Below are 23,525 nucleotides of genomic sequence, written 5' to 3' on the forward strand. Positions count from 1 at the left end.
GAATTTCAAACACCGCGGGGCGGCTGGCGGGGGTTTGGGGTCCCCCGCCAGCAAAAGTAAGAACGGCAGCGGGGGAGGGTTGATGGCGGTAGGGGGGGTCCAGGGCAAAATCTGCGGGGGCCCAGGCCCCTGAGGCCCCACGCAGATACGCCCCTGGTCGAGACTGGCACCGCAAGCGGCGTCGGCGTCGAAGGCCTCGGCACTGGGCTAGAGCACGCCGGCGCCTCCATCAACGGCGCCGAGGGCGCAAGCACCCCCGGCGCCGGCACAGTCTGGCGCATCAGCCCTTCCAGGATCCCCGGAAGGATGGCTCGGAGGCACTTGTCTAGGCCCGCAGTCGGGAAAGGCGAGGGGGCCAGTAGAGGTGTCGGTGCCGGAAGCTGGTCGGGTCCAGGAGACGTGCTGGCACCCTGGCGTGACGATACCTCTACCACTGAGGGGGACCTCTCCTCTCGGCGCTGCCGCTTCCTCGGCGTCGAATCATCCCTGGCGCTGGGAGCCGGATGCGCGGTGGGCGACCGATGACGGTGCTTCTTCGCCTTTTTACGGTGCCCGTCATCGGCGCTTGGTGGAACAGAAGAGGAGGACCTAGATCCCCCTCGGCCTCGAGGGATCGGGTCCGACAGGGTTCGGTCCCGAGGGCCCTGGGTAGAGGGAGTGACCGGGGCTGATTGCCCACGCGGCCTCTCACCCCTGCCGTCTCCGGAGGACCGGCGGGCCGACGGGACCTGTGCTCCTGGGGTCGGTGCCGATTTCGTGGACATCGGTACTGGTACCGAAGATCCGGCCGTCGATACCGATGCCGTCGAAGTTGACGTCGAGGGGCCGGAGCAAGTTCCAAAAAGACGGTCCCGAAGAACTTGCCTCACTACTTGTGTCCGTTTCCGGAGACCGAGACACAAGGTGCACGTCTTGGTATCGTGCTCCGGCCTGAGGCACTGGAGGCACCAAGCGTGAGTGTCGGTCTGCGAGATATGCCGGCTGCACCGACCAAACTTTTTAAATCCACTCGGGACCTTCGAGGACATCGACGGAAAAATCGCGTCGGCGAAGTCAAAGTCGTCGATGGTGGCGGTAAAATTCACACCTCAAAAATAAATTGACCGCGCAGCCACAAGGCCGCAACGCGACGCCCCCGCTAAAAGACGAGGGAAAACAAAGTTCTGCGTTTTTTTTTTTTATAGATAAAACAAAACAGAAAACGGAGAACGAAGGAGAAAAAACTTTGCGGCGAAAGCGCGATCCGGTTTCCGGGGCTGACAGAGAGAGAGATGAACGCGGCTCTCTCCAGCGCGGAAAAGAAAAGACTGAGCGGGAATGGTCGCGCACGGGCGGGAAGACGGCCGCGCATGCGTGGTAGGCGTACCCTGCGTGCGGGACCGCCCGCAAAGTTTTGTTCCGGTTGGTGGGGGCTGCCGTGGACGTCAACCCAGTCGTGAGAACAAGCAGCCTGCTTGTCCTCGAAGAAAGATGTTTGCTTTTATATGGAGGAATAGACCCCCTCGGGTACGGAGAGCAGTAATGTTTCAGCCAAGGGAGAGAGGTGGGATGGGGTCCCCGAATTTGCACATATATCACCAGGCTGCACACTTGCGGATTATATCAATGTGGTTGCAGAAGGACAGTAAACTAGGAGGGGCACTAGAACAAGGCTGGTGGGGACCGGTCCCATTGAGAGCAGTACCATGAGCATCTAAACAACAATTAGGAGACTTTGTAAAGAGGAGCCCCCTCCCCTTATAAGGTGGCCCCTGGAGACATGGAGGAAAATTAGAGAGACATTCTTCCCTGATCGTAAATATTATACACACACGTATCTCAGATTTGCACCTGACTTTGGCACAGGGTTAATAGACGAGGCATATATCAAGTGGGAAGAGATGGCTTGTGTGAATTAGGCCAAATGCACGAACAGGGGAACATGATCCCATACAAAGAATTGTGTCAGGTCCACGGACTCTCCCCCCTATAGGCTTATCAGTATCTCCAGGTGAAAGATTTTATTAAGCGAAAAGCAGAGGAAGAGTTAAGTCTTACTGAAACACGGCTGGAATGAAGCATGATGGGGGGGAGGGAGGCGGGGGGGGGGGGGGGGGTATCTCCAGGTTGTATAGGACATTATTGCTTCAAGACACCCCAGTGACATATTACACAGCTAAATGGGAGGCAAGAATGGGGGTGACATATGACCAAAAGCAATGGAGCAAGGCATTCCACTCTCTGTTACAAGTTTCTACTTCACGTGCTCTCATGCAGAATGGGCATAAAATTTTGTACAGCTGGTACTACACGCCTTGTCGTTTGGTACAAATGTATAAGACAGGGACCGGGCTCTGCTGGAGAGAATGTGGACTACAAGGAGACATGGCCCATATTTGGTGGGAGTGTGAAAAAGTGAGTCGGTATTGGAAGGAAATTGTGACTTATTTGAACCAGATGATGGAGGTGTCTTACCCAGTAAGTCTCGACAGCTGTATACTACACTTTAAACCGCAAGGAATCAAGTCGGGTACTCACAGGTTTGCCACTCAGCTATTTGTAGCAAGCAAATTGATGATTGCGACAGCATGGAAAGCACCATCGCTCCCAGACTTACAAAGAGTCTTGCAAAGACTTGACAACATACGGCTGTTATCAAAATTGACTGCCATTCATAAAGGCACCCTGGCCCAGTATCACAAAGTGTGGGACAGATATGAGACAAAGAGGGGGTTGACATAGTGTCTGTATCTTCCAAGCTAAGAACACAAGTTCAGCTGGAGGGAGGAGTGGGAGGGGGGAGAATAACAAGGGGGGGTATGCAAGGGGGAATTGGAATGCAGGAGATGGCTGTGATGTATACCATGTTTTTTCTTAATAAGGTTAAGATGTATTAGCAATCTTGTTTAACAGTATTTGGAGATATCACTGCTCCCTCAGTTTGTATAGTTATTTTCTGAAAAATTTAAAAAAAAAGAGATGGTCGACATAAATGTTGAGATGGTCAACCTTAGAGATGGTTGTTCCTGGTTTTCGGCGATAATGGAAACCAAGGACGCCCATCTCAAAAACGACCAAATCCAACTCATTTGGTCGTGGGAGGAGCCAGCATTCATAGTGCACTGGTCCCCCTGACATACCAGGACACCAACCGGGCACCCTAGGGGACACTGCAGTGGACTAACTGATGCACTAACTGAACGGAAAAAGCCCTTCCCTTACCGATCCCTTAGCGATTCAGAAAGGAACGGGCATGCATAAAGGAAATCGCATGCAAATGAGCTGCTCGCTGTTAGCTCATTTGCACACGATTTCCTTCCTAAGGAGGGGAAGCCAGTGCAGAGTAGCCAGGTGTTATGTGTGGCTGCTCTGCGCATGCCAAAGACGGCTTCATACACACAGACAAGCTGCTTGTATAATAGCCGTCTACAACCTTAAAAAAAACACAAGTCCAGGTGAAAATGTCCAAGTCCTCGTCAGGGACATCTTTTTTTTTGAGTATGGGTGAAGGACGTCCAAGTGTTAGGCGCCTTTGCTATGCCTCTGACCCTGCGACGGGCAGTTGAGGACATCCAAAATGTGGATGTTTCTGTAAGAAGGATGTCCATGCCTTTGACACCCCTTTTATTTATTTATTTGAAGTTTGGATCACAAGTAGCAGCAGTGGGATTTGAACCGGCCACATCTGGATTGCAAGACCAGTGCTCTAGCCACTAGGCCACTCCTCTCCACTCCCTTGAAATGTGGCCGTCCCTGTGGGGGGGCAGTTCAGGACATCCATGCCTTCGCTATGCCTCCACTGATACACACACACCACCCCCCCAGGGACCTGCATACTGCTGCGATGGACCTGATATTTGAGGCTGGCAAAAAAAGTTTTTAAAGTTGTTTTTTTCAGGGTGGGAGGGGGTTAGTCACCACTGGGGGAGTAAGGGGAGGTCATCCCCGATTCCCTCCGGTGGTCATCTGGTCAGTTCGGGCACCTTTTTGAGGCTTGGTCGTAACAAAAAATGGACCAAGTAAAGTCGGCCAAGTGCTCGTCAGGGACGCTCTTCTTTTTTCCATTATCGCTCAAGGACGCCCATCTGTTAGGCACGCCCCAGTCCCGCCTTCGCTACGCCTCCAACACGCCCCTGGGAACTTTGGTCATCCCCATGACGGGAAGCAGTTGGGGACGCCCAAAATCGGCTTTCGATTATGCTGATTTGGGCGACCCTGAGAGAAGGACGCCCATCATCGAAAGACGGTCACCCTTTTCTTTCGAAAATAAGCCTGTAGGTGACCAGAGTTGGATCAAGAGAGAAAGCGTTAGATGTGGTGTATTTAGATTTTACAAAAATATTGAATATAAATACTCCAGATCCACACTGAAACAATGTCAAAAATATTTATTAATGAACACATCCATACTACACACAACTGTCTAGCTAGATAGCTGAATATAATGCTGCAAACAAAATGAATTTTTTGTCCAAAAATAAAGCTCCTGTGAAAACCAAGTTATTGTTTCCAAAGTCAATCCAGTCACCTAACTCCAAGGGCGACCATAGATAGCAACACCATCCCAGAAGCGATATCATTAAACAGTCAAATAGATGTTGGTTCCCATACAGGACAAACCAAAACTGTCATCTTTCAAGATGAAAAATGCTGAATCCTCCAGGCAGGATCACGTTTACTCACAGCTCGCCAAGTAAACTCATAGCACCACGTCGGCAAGATGAGCAATAGGCAGCTATTAGGCCAACGGTTGAAAATAGAAATCAGTAGCTCCTCTGCTCCCCAATGCGAGACCGCATTTCGAGTATCATCTTCAGGAGAAGCAAACAAAGTCACGGAGGGCTAACTTCCAAAACAGCTGACAGCACCCTGAGGGAATGGTACAATTTAGGAGATGAAGAACTTTTGTGTACAAAAGAGGAGCGGAAATTGGGCGTGATCATATGTGATGATCTTAAGGTGGCCAAACAGGTACAAAAGGTGACGGATTTGTGGTGGGCAGCTTTAGAATTTGGCACTACAAGATGATGATCATTAAGGGATTGTAGAACTCTATTAGGACAGTATGGAAAATTAAGATTAGAAAAATAGTAAGGGATCCCTATATGGAAGGCTTTGAAGGTGAGTAGTGCAACTTTATAAATAATCCTTTGTTCCACAGGTAACCAGTGATGATATTTAAGTAGGTGTGTTACATGATCTGATCAATGGGCACAACAAAGGAGCCTAATTGCAGTTCTGAATTGGTTGACGCCTTTTCATAGAATATCGGAGCATGCCAGTATACACTATCCTATATAATAATTCTCACCTCCAACGTTCTGTCTTGCCTGGGACCGTGCCTCCCTAGGAGGTGGTCTGGTAGGCTCCGTAGATCAGACAGAGACATCACTGGCCGCATTATGACATCAGCTGATCGACACCCACGAACTGACACGCGCAAAATAAAAAAAAACCAAAAAGGCTCGAGACTGGCTGCCGCCCTCCCCAAACTGCCCCACTCACCAACCGCCCTAACAAAACCTAGCAGCTGACGACACTGCCCTCCCGAACCTGCCGCCCTCAAAAAAACAAACAAACAGCTGACAAGACTGCCACCCCCACGAACTGCCAACCCGAACCTGGCGCCCTCAAAAAAAAAAACAACAAAACAGCTGATGAGACGGCCGCCCTCCCGAACCTACCACTCTAAACGAACGCCCTCCCGAACTACCACTGACAGAACAGACAACTCCTGCTGCCATGACACAGGCGCCTGACAGGCAGCTCCAAAATCAAAATGAAGATGATTTCAAACGTACTGAGAAACTTGTAACTGTTCTGCAGCTCCGAAACAAAACAAAGATGATTTCAATACTACTCATAAGCCTGAAACTGTTATTCGTAAGTGTCCTACTGGCTATTATCTCCTGCGAAAAACGGAAAGGGGGGGGGGAGAGACGCAATTCTCACGGAAACGGGGGGGGGGGGGGACAGAGCAACCTTACATTGCCACTCACACAGGATGGGGTGGGGTGGGGGCAGGAACTTCGAACGGAAAGGGGGGGACCTACACCTAGGACGGAAGGAAGGGGTCATGCACACACACACACACACATACTCTGGCACAGTGTAGCTCAATGTCACACATACACACACACTCTCTCTCTCTCTCTCTCACACACACACACACACACAGTCTTTCACTCTCTGTGTCTCACTTACACACATACTCTATGAAAAACACACAGACACACACAGTCTGTCTCTCTGTCACACCCACACTCTCACACACACATACACTCTGTCTCACTGCCCACACCTGTGCTCATGCAAGGGCTTGCCGGAAGGAGGAGGATATGGAGACACAACCACACACATACTCTGGCACACTGTAGCTCAGTGTCAAACACACACAAGCTCTGTCTCTCTCACACACAACCAGTCTTGCACTCTCTGTGTCTCAGTGTCACACACACACAGTTTCTATGTCACACCCACACTCACACATACACTGTCTCACTGCCCACCCCTGTGGTCCTGCAAGGGAAAGGACTGTGGATGTTACTGGAAGAAAGGAGCGATGCAGAGCACCCGTACATTGACACTCTCACAACTCTGGCTGGAGGGGGGCAGGGGAGAGAGGAGGGTCGCTAGACATGGGTGGCTGGAGGAGGGGCAGGGGAGAGAGGAGGGTCGCTGGACATGGGTGGCTGCAGTGGGCGCAGGGGGAGAGGAGGGTCGCTGCACATGGGTGGCTGCAGGGGAAGAGGAGGGTTGCTGAACATGGGCGGCTGCAGGGGAGCAAAGGAAAACCTTGCTAGCGCCCGTTTCATTTGTGTCAGAAACGGGCCTTTTTTACTAGTATTACAATAATCGATTCTACATATAATGAATGAATGTATTAAAGAATGAAAATCATTATGATTGAAGAGATGTTGAATGCAACACAACTGTCAAAAAGGCACAAAAACAAGATCTGATCAAATTTAAAAAATTTTGGTGCAAAGGATAAGGCAGAATGCCAAATGATTCCAAGATAACAGAAGGAAGAAATGGGAGTTATTATGGTATCAAAAAGCTTTACTGTTATGGCAAAGTACCAGTTAACCAGCAGGCTGTAGTTTTGTCTTTATTAAGGATTAATTTATGTTCTTTTAACCAACTGTCTACTTTGTCAAGACAAGACTGTAGGAGGGATAAGTTTGGGGTAACAGGATTAGTAAACAAGGAATATTCCATCTGCATAAAAATATGCTGATATACCAAAAGATTAGATAAGTGTTGTCAATGGGCTTATGAATAGTTAAAGAGCAGAGGGGAGAGGACTGAACCATGGTTTGAAGTGGAATCTTGGGTGACAACCTGAAATGAACGACAAGAAAGAAATGAGGTAAACCATGAAAGACCTGTACTAGTGAGTCCAAGATCAGAGAGGTGTGCAAGAAGTAAAGCGTAATATTGTGTATTATTCTGGAGACCACACCTTCAAAAAGATATAAACAGAATAGAGTCGGTCCAGGAAGGCAGCTACTAAAATGGTCAGTGGTCGGAAGGAGTGCGTGTCAAGATGGCGGCACGCTAAGTTCTCCTGGTGTAAGCTCTCGTTAGTTTGGAGAATAAATTCTTTTTTTCTTCAAGAAATATGCCCCACACAAAGCGTAAGGGGTTAGTTAAGACGGTTTCCTCGGCCACCGTTAAACTACCCCCGCAACAACAAACTATCGAGCGCTTTGCCATGAGGCAATCGGTCCAACTTACCGAGAGGGGTCCTGCTGAAGCCACGGGGGAAGACACCCTTGGATGTTTAACAACTCATGAGGTGTTCCATGCCCTATCTCCACCTCTGTAATTACCCATGTTGTAGGCTCCAAAGTTGAGGGACCCAGTGAAAGTGATGGTTAGCACAGGTAGAACTCACCTCTGCACAAGAGAGAGTAGCATGAACTAGCAAAATTGAACTAGGACAAAGCATTTACTTAAATCCTAAGTAAATGAGCTCCAGGAGATTCTGGCAGTACTTATTGACAGTCTCTTTGGAGACTGGAATGGTTCCAGAGGGCTGGAGGTGGGCTGAAGTCATCCCTCATTGCAAAAGTGGAACATGGCAGGAAACCAGTAACTACAGAATGGTCAGTCTGCTCTCTATGATTGGTTAATTAATATATTCATTGCCAAAGCAGAGATTAATGGCACATTTCAGACACCATGTCCTTACCAGAGGAAGAGCACATCAAACAAATCTAATCAATTTCATTGACTAGAAGGCCAAAATAGACTGGGTTGGGTGTTGGATATGATATACTTGAATTTCAGTTAAGGTTTTAACACAAATCCACATATTTGGCATAAGAAATATAATCTGAGCAGCCTGGACCAGGGGCATAGCCAGACCACGGTGGGAGGGGGCCAGAGCCCGAGGTGGGGGGGGCATATTTTAGTCTGCTGCCTCACTGTCGCCCCCCCCTGCTGCCTCATCCCCCCACTGCCTCGCTGCTCCCCCCACCGCCCTGCCACACCCCACAGCAGCAAATGCCTTCGCTGGTGGGGGTCTCCAACTCCCGCCAGCTGAAGATTCCAACGCTGGTTCCCTGCCCTGCTCTCTCTTCCTCATGTCCTACACGCTCCTTTGAAACTGAGCATGCTCAGTTTCACTTAAAGAAGCGTGCAGGACATGTGGAGGAAGAAAGCAACACGGAGGCGTCAGAGACCGATGCTGAACAAGACTTCAACTGGCGGGGGTTGGGGACCCCCTGCCAGCAAAACCAGGGGGCTGGATGAAATTTGGGGGGGGGGGGCCCAGGCCCCCATGGCCCCACGTAGCTATGCCACTGGCCTGGATGACACTGTGTGAGAAACTACTTAAGCAATATTTCACTCCAAAAATAAGAGGCCTTATAGTGGAGCACTGCAAGAATCACTCCTGTTCTCTATTTCTAAAAGTAGGAGTGGCTTGTCTTTTGCAGATGAGCCAAACATGGATGCACCAGCTAGAATACATACTGTAGTAACAATTTAACCATTTCAGGGGAAAGGTGACTAACCAGCTTATAATCGAAAGAGAAAAACGCCTATATTGCGACCTAAATCGGGAGATGGGCGTCTTTCTCCCGTGGGCACCCAAATCGGTATAATCGAAAGCCGATTTTGGGCGTTTGCAACTGCAATCCGTCACGGAAACGGGTAAAGTTGATGGGGGCGTGTTGGAGGCGTGGTGAAGGCTGAACTGGGGCGTGGTTATCAGCCGAGGAGAGATGGGCGTCTTTAGCTGATAATCGAAAAAAAAAAATGCGTTTTTACCGCGATTTTGGGTCACTTTTTTTGGATCCTTTTTTTTCACGAACAGGTCCCAAAAAAGTGCCCCAACTGACCAGATGACCACTGGAGGGAATCGGGGATGACCTCCCCGGACTCCCCCAGTGGTCACTAACCCCCTCCCACCAAAAAAAATCCACCTTAATAACTTTTTTTCCAGCCTCTATGCCAGCCTCAAATGCCGTACCCACCTCTATGACAGCAGAATGTGTTCTATCCTGTGACAGCCTTTCCCTGGTTCTGATGTGGCTCTCGGGTGAGTGTGACACCTTTTCTGTTATGCGCACTGCAGAGTCACATCAACAATGCATTGTGGTGGGTGTAGGGTATTGGGCTCCGTGATTCCTGTAGCTTGTGGCAAATGCTCACGATGTTGGTAGTTGGTAGGCTCTACTCCCATGGTGCTTTTCCCCCTGCTTACTGGGTCAGAGTGTGCCCTGTTTTGTTTCCGGTAGTCCATGAGGTAGTGGCCATTTTTGTAAGCCAGTTTTAGATCCCTTTCACGTGTTAGCCATGTTACAGAACTTAGTTCTTCCCTTGAATGTGGCTGAAAGAGGGCATTGTACAGCATTCTGCCAGCTCGGACCTACTGCTCATCTCAGTACCAGGGAGACTCGTTGCCAGTGGGGCACAACCTCTGATCTGCAGTTAACTGTGAGTAAGTGTGCTTATTCCAATAAAGGACGTTTTCGAAGAGATTAGTCTTCAGGTGTCAACTGCTGTGCCAATGTTAAATAGCAGCAACAAGTCCTAGAGGCTTGCGTGTATGCAGGTCCCTGGAGCACTTTTAGTGGGTACCGCAGTGCACTTCAGCCAGGCGGACCCGGGCCCATCCCCCCCTACCTGTAACACTTGTACTGGTAAATGGGAGGCCTCCAAAACCCACTGTACCCACATGTAGGTGCCCCCTTCACCCCTAAGAGCTTTGGTAGTGTTGTACACTTGTGGGTAGTGGGTTTTGTAGGAGGGGGGTTGGGGGCTCAGCACCCGTGGTAAGGGAGCTATGCATGTGGGAGCGTTGTCTGCAGTCTACCGCACTGACCTCTAGGGTGCCCAGTTGGTGTCCTGGCATGTCAGGGGGGCGAGTGTACTACAAATCGTGGCCCCTCCCACGACCAAATGGCTCAGATTAGGATGTTTTTGAGCTGGGCGTTTTTAGTTTCCATTATCGCTAAAAAAACAAACGCCCAGCTGAAAAATGTCCATTTTTTCAAAAATACGGTCTGTCCCGCCTCTTCACGTACCCGTTTTCGGACATAGACGCCCATGGAGATAGGCATTCGCATTCGATTATGCCCCTCTAAATTCACCACAAAACAAAAAATGAGGTTTTAATAAATTCTGTTAGCACAAACAATTTGTAATACAACAGTCCAAACCCCATCCTTTTATGCAAAAAATTAAAAGTTACAAAAGTTCAAACATGTAACATTTGCAGTCTGCTTATGGACCCATGATGTGAAACATTCTCAACATTTTGGATCCACTACTTTAGTCACCTTTTCCCAGAGACGGTCAAATATAGGCTGCTATTCAAAGAGTTTAGTGCATATATTTCGGGCATTAGGAGCCTAGATTAGCCCTTCTTAAAAATGACAAGGGATTGGATTGATTAGTTTGATACACTGTTTGATACTAAGGGCTGAGTTCCTGAATTTAGAGTCCTAGTTTCACTGGGTCCCTCAACTTTGGAGCCTATAAAGTGGGTGGTTACAGGGGTAGAGCTAGGGTACTCAGCACTGTCTTTCAGTAGTAGGCACCTAACTTAGGGCTTCTTTTACAAAGCCACGCTAGCGATTCCCGCGCGGCAAATGAGGGAAGCCCATAGGAATTGACTTCCTCTCATTTCCGCAATGAGAATCGATAGCGCAGCTTTGTAAAAGAGGCCATTAGAATCCTAAGGAGGTCATTTTAGGTTTGTGTGTCATTTGCACATGTAAATATCCTATGTATGTAAGCGGTGATTTTAGAATCGTTAATTACACATGTAGCTCCACAGCACAAACAATTTTGAAAAGGGCATGCTGTGGGTGTGATTTGGGTGGGCCTGAAAAATATGCATGTATTTATGATTTTACAACAAACATATTCATGTATACTTTAAAAAACCTGGATGTCGGCTATTTACACCTGCTCCAAGGTAGGTGTGAGCATCAGCGAAACTGCTTGTCTGGACATGGGGATTGTTGGAAGCAGGATACTGGGCTACATGGACCATTGGTCTGACCCAGTACAGTTATTCCATACAAGAAGTCATGATATGACACTCCAGGGGAAAATTCAAGTATAACAGAAGAAAACTGCTCTTCACACAAAGGGGGTTAAATACATAGAACAGTATCCCAGTGAAGGAAATGGAAGAAAAAATAGCAAAAATTAAGTATGGGATAAGACATAGGTTCATTAAAATGAGGATGTGCGAGTAAAGACAGAGGGGAGGGGAAGACTCTGTGCTATTCCATGTTAGTAATGCTTTTTAATTTTCTTCAGTGAAGCTACTGCCTGCTTGTCTAAGGCACAAGTTCATTAGATCTGTTCCGCAGCCCACAACTACATGCTTCAGCTCCACACAATGCTGGCAACATCAGCATTTTGCATCACTCACATGTCATCAACATAGCAAGGATAAGGCATCTGTTGTATATAAACCCCAGTCTTGTTCTCAGTCCCTGTCTGCACCCGGATTATCGCTTGCTCCACCACGTCCTGCAAGTAAGCAAAGCCACCCCAGACATAGCGCATGTCTTCAAAGGGGTCAGCACGAGGACCAGGATCCCAGTATCTAAACCAATAGGAAAAATCACAGGAAAAACATGAATTCTGGTTAGTATTCTTCACTATGACCTCCACTATTAGCATGGCCAGTGAGGAGGCTTACCTATCCTTAATTTTGTTTGTCCTTTCCACATTGTCTATGTCCATCCGGATCTTATATTTGATGTGATGGGGAAGTTCAGTGCTGCTGGGAGGCATCTCCATGAAGACAATACCAGCCCAGAACTTCCTTTCATTCAAGAGCTCCATGGACTTGCTGATGAGATGGTCTTCTGTATCCACAGGCTCCAGCTTGTCCAGGTTGACACACTAAAGAGGGAAAATCTCTGGTACATCACATACAGTATTTGCATATCATAAATTTCATTTTGGTCCACCTCTGTTCTGTATGCTTCTAAATACTGTAATTCCGGTAAGTGTCTCTCTCTCACCTTAAATGAAAACCACGTCGAAAAGAATAGACTCACAACCAACAATGTGGCATCATATTTTCATCCTACCCAAATTAAGCTACTTTGGAACAGAAGAACAATGGTAATTGAGAGATGTGGAGAGGCATTTTTGATATGAAGACTAAGTCTGAAGTGGGATGTTTTGCCAAAAAGTTTAAAAAAACATCAAGCTCACAGCCATAAACAAACCAAAAAAACGTCTGAATTTCTGGTTTGCTTACAGCTGTGAGCTAGACGTTTTCAGGCTGAACACATTCCTCTGTAAGGAGAAAATAGGTCTTACCTGATAAATTTCTTTCCATTACTCCTTCCTACTATTCCAGAACCTGTGGGATAGTTGTTTCTGTCAACCAGCAGGTTGACCCATTACTTTTCAAACATCTCAGAAACCTTGGGCAAGCCTCTGGAATAGTGGGAAGGACTAATGGAAAGAAAATTATTAGGTAAGAACTAATTTCTCTTTCCATTACGTAGCTTCCCACTGTACCAGACTATGTGGGATGTTCAAAAGCAATCCCTAGAGGTGGTGAAATCCTGGCACCAACACTCTGAGGACCAAAGCCCCAAAACTGGCTTCAGAGCGCACCACAACGTCCACCCTGTAGTACTTGGCAAAGGTATGCAGCGTCAACAATGTTGCTACCTTGCAAATATCTGCTAGAAACAGTAAGGTAGTCTCTGCCCAGGATGCCGAGGTACACCATGTACAATGAGCCCGCAAGGCCTGAGAAGTCTGCTTTCCTGCTAGCAAATAAGCTGATGTGATAGACTCCTTCAGCTTTCTATCAATTGTAGGCTTGGAAGTCATAAGGCTTAGCCTCTGTTTACCAAAAAGCACAAATAGTCTGTCCAATTTGTGAAACTCAATCACAACTTCCAGATACCTAATGAGGACTCTACACACATCGAGAAGCTTCAAGGAAGAATACTGAGCCTCTTCGTCCTCTCTGCAAAAGGATGGAAGCTCCGCAGATTGGTTGAGATGAAATGCTGATACCACTTTTGGAAGAAAGGAAAGGACTGTGCACAGGGAGACCCCTGTATCCGAAAAGCAAAGAAACGAATCCCAACAAGAGAGCCTGAAGCTCCAAACCCCTACGTGCCGACACAACAGCCACCAAGAATGCTGTCTTTAGCGTACAATCTTTGAAGGAGGCCTTCCAGAGTTGCTCAAAAGGAGGCTTCTCAAGAGCTCAAAGGACTAAATTAAGGTTCCACTCTGGACACTGCATACGAAAGAGAGGCTGCAAGCGGCCCACAACCCACAAGAATGGAACAATATCTGGGTGAGCCTCAAGAGACATCTTCTGTAGTCAGCCCCTGAAACAGGCCAAAGCCAAAACCTGAACTTTAAGAAACATAACCCCAATCCTTTCTGAAGACCTGCCTGGAGATATGTAGTATGGTCATGATCTGAGCAGAGAAGTGAAAAAGTCTGTACTTAGAACACCAGATCTCAAACGTCCTCCCTACCCTCACATACACCATGGATGTAGAGCGTTTCTGAGCCTGAAGCAAGGTAGCAATGACCGAATCAGAATAAAGGTAACTTTTTCATCTCAAACTAGCTCTTTCAATGGCCAAGTTGTAAGACCAAAGGGGCACGAATCATCCATGAGCACTTCAGTAGGCTGTATACCTGTGGAACACGGAAAGGACCCCTGTCAAGCAGTTGAATCAGGTCCGTGTACCACAACCTCCATGGCCAATCTGGGGCTACAAGAATTATTTAACCCCAGTGCAATGCATTGTTTTTCAACATGCGGCCTACGATTGACCAAGGAGGGAAGACATACAGTAGATGTGTCTCCAGCCAAGGATGCAGTAGGGCATCAATCTCCAATGGCTGAAGAACTTGGGCACTTTGGCATTCCTTTTCATCACCATGAAGTCCAGTAGTGAAGAATCCCATCGGTTCGCTATCAGTTAAAATCCCTGGATGGATAGTTCCCATTCTCTCAGGTCCAAGGAATGCCTGCTGAGAAAGTTCATCTCCACATTCAAAGATCCAGCGATGTGAGCAGACGAGAAGCACAGAAGATTTTTCTCCACCCAACTCATGAGGGAGGCCGCCTCCACCACCATCGAACAGCTACAGGTCATGTCTTGCTGATTGATATAAGCCACCACCATCATACTGTTGCAGAAAACTCAGACCGAGGCCCCCTCCAGAAAGGGAGCAGAGTCATGTTAGGTATACCATACTGCACTGAGCTCCAAGCAATTTATTGACCACTCAAACTCCTGTTCCATCCAGATGCCCTATACCAGATTAAACTTGTAATGAGCTCCCCAACCTGACTTGCTGATGTCCATCTGGTAACCAGCATCCAAAGAAGATGACACTGGAGACCAGAGGCTGAGAAGAGATTTCTGTAATGGATGCCTACGAGCCTTTGCCCATGGCACCACTTCCATTGCAACCATTATTGACCGCAGAACCTAGGTGTACTCCCAAACTCAGGGCCTGCCTTGACTGAGGAGAAGACTAAATTGTTGAACCACCTTAGATTCCTGAGCTTTGTGAGGAAGATCCTCTCCGATGCTGTGCCAAGTAGAGCACCCAGATACTCCAGCATCTGTGATAGAGTTAGTCTGCTTTTCTCGAAATTGGTCACCCAACCCAATGACTGTAGAAGATGGGCAACTTTGTCCATCACCACCATGCCGTCCAAACAGGACGATGCACAAATGAGCCAGTTGTTGAGATACATGTGAACTCTGATTCCCGGGCACAGAAGGAAGGCTGCTACCACCACCACTATAACATTTGTAAATGTTCTTGGAGCCCAGATGAGACCAAAAGGCAAAGCCCTGAACTGGAAGTGATGGCCCAGCACCTCTGATGCAGTGGCCGTATGGGAATATGCAAGTACACTTCTTTGAGATCAAGGGCAGTGAGAAATTCTCCCTCTTGAACTAAGGCTATGACTGCTAAGCTTCTCCACGCGAAAGCGGGACACTCAAAGGCAGAGGTCTAAGACCGGATGAAAGGTGCCTTCCTTCTTTGGGTCAATGAAGTGGACACAGTATCTGCTTTGTCCCAGTTCAACCTGGGGAACTGTAACAGTAGCCCAGAGCCTGAACCCCGGCCACCTTTGTTCCCTCTTGACAAGGAGACTGCAAGAACAGAGGAGTGACCGGGTGGGAGAAATCCAACTTGTAACCTTCTGGTTTTACGTGATTTTGGCCCACTCCTCCTGAAACTCCTGAAGATGTCCTCACACTAGAGGAAGAAAAGTGTGGACCAGTCTTGCGTCAATGTGAAACTCTGGAAGTACTGAGTGCTCTAGTTGACTGACAGAAGGTCTTCTTGTCCACACAAAAGGAAAAATGGCATGCCTGAAAGCGGGACTTCTGACCATAATGCTGACGACCAGGCCGGTACTGTCTGCTGTCTCAAAATCAAGATCAAGAACTCCCTGAAGACAGACAACCAAACGCTTTCAACTTATCCTCCAGCAACCGCAGTGGCTTAGTTTCCCCTAATTATTTCACCACGTTAATGAGATCTACTCCAAACAGCCACTTGTCCCAAAGAATCAGTTTAACTAGACAAGACTTTGATGCTGCATTCACTGCCCAATGCCACAACCAGAGTTGCCGAAGTGCCATGACAGCCAAAGATTCTGCGGGCCAGAATAAATAACATATCATAAATGGCAAACGCCAAGTAGGCCAACCCCGCTTCCAGCTGGCATTATAGTGCCTGTCTTGTATTGCCGACTGCTGATGCCACTTCAGGCATGCTCTTGCCACAAACAAGCTGCACACTGTCACTTGAAGGTCCAAACAGGCCACTTGAAAGGCTTGTTTCAGCAAGCCTTCTAGATTCTTATCTTATAGGTCTTTTAGAGCAATGCCCCTTTCCACCGGCAAGGTGGTCTTCTTAGTCACCACTGTAACAAGGGAGTCCACCCTGGGAAACTGCAATTTATCTTTCTCCTCTGGAACTAATAGGTAGATGCAAGCTCTTCCCACTTCAGCCCCCCGTTCAGTGAGACCCATTCTGCTGTAATCATGTCCTGAATGTCTGGATGCAGAGGGAAGCACCTCTAAGCTCCCCCATGATCGACGAAGATGGAACTCCTGACGCCATCCAGAAGGCTCCTCAATGGAAAGAATTGCCAGAGCCTCAGAAATAAAAGTACTGAACTCCCTTTTATGAAACAACCTCATAGCCTCATCTGCCCACTTCTGGAGATCTAAATGAGTTCTCTTAGGTGCCAAAGGGGCAGCGGAGCAATAAAATGAAGCACTTTGCTGCAACTCTGACTGCTCCTGCTTCAGTAAATAGGCCTAGTGTAAGAGCAATATAAACTCCGGAGAAAACAAAGATCCTGATGCAGCTGAATGCTATGTCTGGCCCTGAGGCTGTAAAATGATGGCTGTGCTCCTTGTGTATCAGCCAGACGCTGCCAATCAGCCCACACAAAATGGTGACTGTTCCTGTGCTCTTCTACATCAAACTGCACACTGGCCCTGCTAGAGAGCCCAAAGACCCCAGCATATTCAGATGCTACGCTGAATCAGAAGATGTGCTTCCGACACCGGCTAGTGGGTCCCACAGAGGAAACACTGCTTAACTGCCACTGTGGGAGTTGCCATTCACCCTGTCACCACTCATAGGCGGGACCAGAGCTTGAGAGACAGAAAGGAAGGCCAAAGGCACGCCGAGCAAAGAACACGCTTTTCGCTGCCGACGCTGCCTTAACCCCGAGGTACGCCTTTTAAATTTCGGAGGAGGGGGGGCCCTGGTGCTGGGAGGGAGGGAGGGCGGGCGGGCGGGCGGCCTGGTGCTTGCTTGCTTGGTTGGAAGAGGGAGGGAAGGCGGGCGGCCTGGTGCTTGGTGGGAGGGATGGAGGCCGGCCTGATGCTCGGAGGGAGGGAGAGTGGGCGGACCAGCGACAGTGCGCATGCCAAAAGAAAGGGCTCTACGTGCCCTCTCTGGCACGCGTGCCATAGGTTCGCCATCACTGACCTAGTCCTTAGTGGACTACTACTACTACTACTACTACTTAGCATTTCTATAGCACTGCCAGGGTTACGCAGCGCTGTACAAGTTTAAACATGGGGAGGGACAGTCCCTGCTCAAGAGAGCTTACAATCTAACGGTAACAGACTACTTAGTCAGTGTAGGTAACAGGAATGGGGAAGGTGGTTAGGCGCCAAAAGCAAGGGAGAAGAGATGGGCCTTGAGTAAGGACTTGAAGATGGGCATGAAGGGCGCATGGCGTATGGGCTCAGGAAGTCTGTTCCAGGCATAAGGTGCTGCGAGGCAGAAGGGGTGGAGTCTGGAGTTAGCGGTGGTGGAGAAGGGTACAGATAGGAGTCATTTGTCCTGAGAGCGGAGGTTACGGGTGGGAACATACGGGGAGAGGAGGGTAGAGAGGTAATGGGGGGCAGCAGATTGAGTGCACTTGAAGGTCAATAGGAGAAGCTTGAACTGTATACAGTAGTGGATTGGGAGCCAGTGAAGCGACTTGAGGAGAGGGGTGATATGAGAGTATCGGTTCACGCGGTAGGTAAGACGTGTGGCGGAATTTTGGACAGATTGAAGGGGGGATAGGTGGCTAAGCAGGAGGCCAGCGAGGAGAAGGTTGCAATAGTCAAGATGAGAGGTAACGAGCGAGTGGACGAGGGTTTGGGTGGTCTTTTCAGAGAGGAATGGGCGAATTTTGCTAATATTATAGGTTCGCCATCACTGACCTAGTCCTTAGTGGAGCGCATGATCTGGTGCAGGAGGTAATGGTGATGGGGCTGCTTGATAACAGTGATCATTATATGATCAGATTTGATATTGGCTGTGGAGTAAGTACACACAGGAAATCCAATACATTAGCATTTAACTTCCAGAAAGGAGACTACAATAAATGAGAAGAACAGTGAAAAAAAAAAGAACTTAAGAGGAGCAGCTGCGAAGGTCAAAAAGTTTCATCAAGCATGGTTGCTGTTCAAAAATCGCAGAAAACAAAAGAGGTCCAAAAAAATTCCACAAAAGTCCAACACAGGAAAGAAACAAGTGGAAAAACAACTTCAAGGGATCAATCCAAGACAAGAGATAAGATGCTCCAAAAAAAACTTTATTGAGGACCCAACACGGTCCGTGTTTCGGTTTTTGAAAAAACCTTCATCAGGGGTCAATCAGTAGTTGCACAGAAGATATACTGACAGACAATGGAGCTCATAAAATGTGGTCTCTTGAATATATAGAAGAGTGTAGCCTAGTACCAACGTATTCAGTGTGAAATAACACTGAATACGTTGGTACTAGGCTACACTCTTCTATATATTCAAGAGACCACATTTTATGAGCTCCATTGTCTGTCAGTATATCTTCTGTGCAACTACTGATTGACCCCTGATGAAGGTTTTTTCAAAAACCGAAACACGGACCGTGTTGGGTCCTCAATAAAGTTTTTTTTTTGGAGCATCTTATCTCTTGTCTTGGATTGATCCCTTGAAGTTGTTTTTCCACTTGTTTCTTTCCTGTGCTGTTCAAAAATACCATCCTGGAAGACCAGGCCAGTTATAATCCATGTATTAAAAAAGGAGGAAGGAAGGCCAAACAACAGCTGGCATGGTTAGAAAGTAAGGTGAAGGAAGCTATTAGAGCTAAAAGAAAATCTGGCTGAAAATAATAAGAAATAGCAGAAGGAATGGTAAGTCAAATGCAAAGCGCTGATAAGGAAGGCAAAGAGGAACTTTGAAAAAAAGAATGTTTTGGAGGCAAAAACACATAGTAAAACCTTTTTTGGGTATATTAGAATAGAGAGCTGCACGTGAATGGGGATAGCGGGAATCTCGTGCGTACCCTCCAGGTCCTCAGGGATCCCATGGGGATGGACCGAGGTCCACAAGTATCCTGCGGGGATGGACCCGAGTCCTACGAAGTTCCGGCAGAATGGTTAAACAAACCGAGCTTTGCTTTCCCTTCTCGCACATACCTCAGATAACCCTAGTGGCTTGTCTCGGGGCAGGAAAGATCCCCACTCTTTCTTGTATGCTGCCGCTGATCCTCTCGCTGCCACCGCTGGTATAAAACGGCTACTGAGACATCAAGTGACGGCCTTGCTAGACTTCAGCGTAAGTCTTGTGAGGCCGCTACTTGAAGTCTCGGCAGCAACTTTAAACAAGCAGGGGCAGCAAGAGGGGCAGCGGCAGCGGGCAGGAATGAGTGGGGTTCTTTCCTGCCCAGAAACACTAGACCACCAGGGTGATGAGATATGTTTGGGGAGGGCATCCAGGGGAGGAGAGGTGGATGGATGGTGTTGTGTGTGTGTGTGTGTGTGGGTGGGTGGGAGGGAGGGAGCGCTATAGAAATGATAAGTAGTAGTAGTAGTAGTAGAGTTGAAGCCAATTAGGTCAAACTCCGGACTCTGCTTTTGTTTTGAGTGTATGACGATGACGTCTGTGCAAGGAAGGAGAAACAAACAAACTTATGAACTGCTGCATCCACGCTGTCGTTCTTTATTGTTGGTAGGAATTTTTATTTAATCTTATATTTATCATGCCGGCTTGTGCAGCATATGGTTGCACACAGATGAAGTATAATAACGGAATAACTTTTCATAGGTAGAGTACTGATTTGTTATATATCGTAATCAATGTGTCATTTGGAGGGGCTGGTTTTAGAGCCATCCTAGCATGTGTTATATTTGTGCAGATATTTCTATTTTCCTGGTAATGGACCACTAAAATAGACATTCTGTTATGAGAATCAGAGTTTCTATCTATTTATTTACTTATTTATGATATTTATATCCCACATTAAACATGAATTAGCGCTTAAAATTGGGAGCATTTAAAATATTTTATTTTCCTTGTGCCTACATCAAAAGAAAAAGATGGCATGTTGGAATTTGCTCTTTTTGTTTTGGGTTTTTTTTTACTGATTTGACAGCTTTTGAATTTATTTGAAAACTTCCCATATGTAAATATAAATATCATGAAATAAAAACTGAATATCACTTAAACAACTTCAAAACGTATTGCTGGTAGAAACAGCACTAATAAAGGCTCTGTTTTGTGCTCATTTTTCTATACTGTTCTGTACATTACAGTAATACATGGCCAAATTTCAGTGAGGATATGCTGTTTACTGATGGGTTCATCTTAACTATTGTTGTAATCTGCCTTGGGAAGCCTGGTGTTATAAAAATTGGAAATAAAATTAAAATCTCTTTTTATTGGGGCACATGGAATCACATCTTTACCTCATCTCTTTTGTACAAATGGATTATTCTGTTTTTAGCATGTTTCAGGGACAAGTGGTTTTCATAAGTCACAATAATAAAATAAATATTTCATGCAGATCTCTTTCTTGAGGGGACGAGCAACGTGACTGCGGTGCAGCAGGGGCTAGGTGGGTAGGGGGGCTGGGATGGAGGAGATTACTTGCAGTGGGGACAGGCGGGGATGGGTTATAGTCCCGTGGGGATGAACAGGGATGGGTTACATACCCCACTGGGACAGGCGGAGACGGGTTACATTTCGATGGGGATGGGCATGGATGGGTTTGATCTCTTTCCCCATGCAACTCTCTATATTAGAAGCAAGAAGTTGGCAAAAGAATCAGTTGGACAGCTACATGACCAAGGGGTAACAGGAGCACTCAGGGAAGATAAAGACATAGAGGAGAGATTAAATTAATTCTTTGCTTCGGTCTTCATTGAAGAAGATCTGGGAGAGATACCAGTGCCAGAAATGGTACTGAAAGCTGACAAGTCAGAGAAACTGAATGAAATCACTATAAACCTGGAAGATGTGAAGGCACAATTTGACAAATTAAAGAGTAGCAAATTGCCTGAACCAGATGGTATTCGTCCCAGAGAACTGATAGAATTGAAATATGAACTCACAGAACTATTGTTAGTAATATATAATTTATCTTTAAAATCAAGCATGGTACTGGAAGATTGGAGGGTGGCCAATCTAATGGCGATTTTTAAAAAAGGTTCCAGATGTGATCCAGGAAATTATAGACCGATGAGCCTGACGTCTGTGCCAGGCAGAATGGTAGCGACTATTATAAAGGACAAAATTACAGAGCATATTCAAAAGCATAGATTAATGAGACAAAGCCAACATGGATTTAGTGAAGAGAAATCTTGCCTCACCAATCTAGTACATTTCTTTGATGGGGTGAACAAACATGTGGATAAAGGTGAGCCGGTTAATATTGTGTATGAGGATTTTCAAAAGGTATTTGACAAAGTACCTCATGAAAGACTCCAGAGGAAATTGGAGTCATGGGATAGGAGGTAGTGTTCTATTGTGGATTGAACACTGGTTAAAAGATGTAGGGTTAAATTGTATTCTCAATGGAGAAGGATAGATAGTGGGGTTCCCCACGGGTCTGTGCTGGGACCACTGCTTTTTAACATATTTATAAATGATCTAGAGATGAGAGTAATTAGTGAGGTCATTAAATTTTCTGATGACACAAAGTTATTCAGATGACATTGAGTGTGAGCAAGTGCAAAGAGATGCATGTGGGAAAGTGGAACCTGAACTATAGTTAGGTGATGCAAAGCTCAACATTAGGAATCACTGACCAGGAAAGGGATCTAGGGGTCATTGTTGATGATAAGTTGAAACCCTCTGCTCAGTGTGCGGCGGCGGCAGCGGCCAAGAAAGCAAAGAGAACGTTAGGTATTATTAGGAAAGGAATGGAAAACAAAAATAAGGACTTTATAATGCCTTTGTATCGCTCCATTGTGTGACTGCAATTTTGGTCACCACATCTCAAAAAAGATATAGTGGAATTAGAAAAGGTACAGAGAAGGGCGATGAAAAAGATAAAGGGGTGGGACGACTTCCATATGAGGAAAGGCTTAAGCGGCTGTTATTAAGATGGACTTGGGGAAAATCCACTGCTTAATTCTAGGATAAGCAGCTTAAAATGTATTGTACTTTTCTGGGATCTTGCCAGGTACTTGTAACCTGAATTGGCCACTGTTGGAAACAGGATGCTGCGCTTGAAGGACCTTCAGTCTGTCCCAGTATGGCAACACTTAAATTCTTATGTACTTTCACATCTTTGGAGGGTGGAAGGGGGTCAGTGACCACTAGGGGATTAAGGAAGGGGTCATGCCTTCATCCCTCCAGTGGTCAGCTGGTTAATTAAGGCACCTTTTTCAGACTTAGTTGTGAGTGAAACAAGTCTAAATAAAAAGGCACATCTCTTTTTGTTCTAGACCTTTTTTCTGTTCCATTATCACCCAAGTGCCAACCAAAATGAGCCTCCAACACATGCCTTTGCTATTTGGACACACTCACTGAAAAAAAAATCCCAATTCTGCCTTTTCAAAAATCGCAATTTAGAGAGGGGGGGGGGGGAAGAGGGATGTCCATTTGCTACTTCGTGCCACTTTTCAGACCTTTTTCTCTTTTGAAAATGAGCACCATAGCATGCTCCATCTTTTCATTTGTTCCACCAAATATTGTCACAATGTAGGTTTGGGGAAATGAGGAACTGAGTTCGATTCCCACTTCAGGCACAGGCAGCTGTGACTCTGGGCAAGTCACTTAACCCTCCATTGCCCCAGGTACAAATAAGTACCTGTATATAATATGTAAGCCGCACTGAGCCTGCCATGAGGGGAAAGCGCGTGGTACAAATGTAACAAAAATAAATAAAATAAAACTTCTAAACTTAAACCGCCCACTTCCTTTGTTGCAGGCCAGCTTCAGTACAGCTAATCTTCAACATAGCCAGAATCAGCCAGTGCACTATTATCCCTAATCATTCTAACAATCTGTAACCTTTGGTTTATAACCAACTAGTAAAAAAAGCCCCTCCCCTTTGAGTTCCAGGACCCCCTCCTCTTTGAGTTCCAGGATCCCCTCCCTCCCCTCCAAGTTCCATGCCCCCCATTCTTGTTCAAGTTCCACACCCCCGCGCCTCCTTCCCCTTCGAGTTTCAGGACGACCCCCCTCCCCTCCCCTCCAAACTTGCAGGACCGCCCCCTTCCCTCCCTCCATCCCTCCAAGGTCCACGCCCCCCTCTCCTCCGACTTCCAT

The 23,525-nt window shown here is 47.0% G+C and overlaps 1 protein-coding gene across 1 annotated transcript in view; it reads right to left on the reverse strand.

Moving 5' to 3' along the window:
- ABCA1 (ATP binding cassette subfamily A member 1) overlaps positions 1 to 23,525 on the reverse strand; it is a 706,841-nt gene that overhangs the window by 416,143 nt on the left and 267,173 nt on the right. The window contains 2 exon segments of the mRNA XM_030194329.1: positions 11,879 to 12,055; positions 12,152 to 12,357. Of these exon segments, the coding sequence (XP_030050189.1) occupies positions 11,879 to 12,055; positions 12,152 to 12,357 (383 nt within the window).

Source organism: Microcaecilia unicolor, chromosome 2, assembly GCF_901765095.1.
Source record: "Microcaecilia unicolor chromosome 2, aMicUni1.1, whole genome shotgun sequence".
NCBI lineage: Eukaryota > Metazoa > Chordata > Amphibia > Gymnophiona > Siphonopidae > Microcaecilia > Microcaecilia unicolor.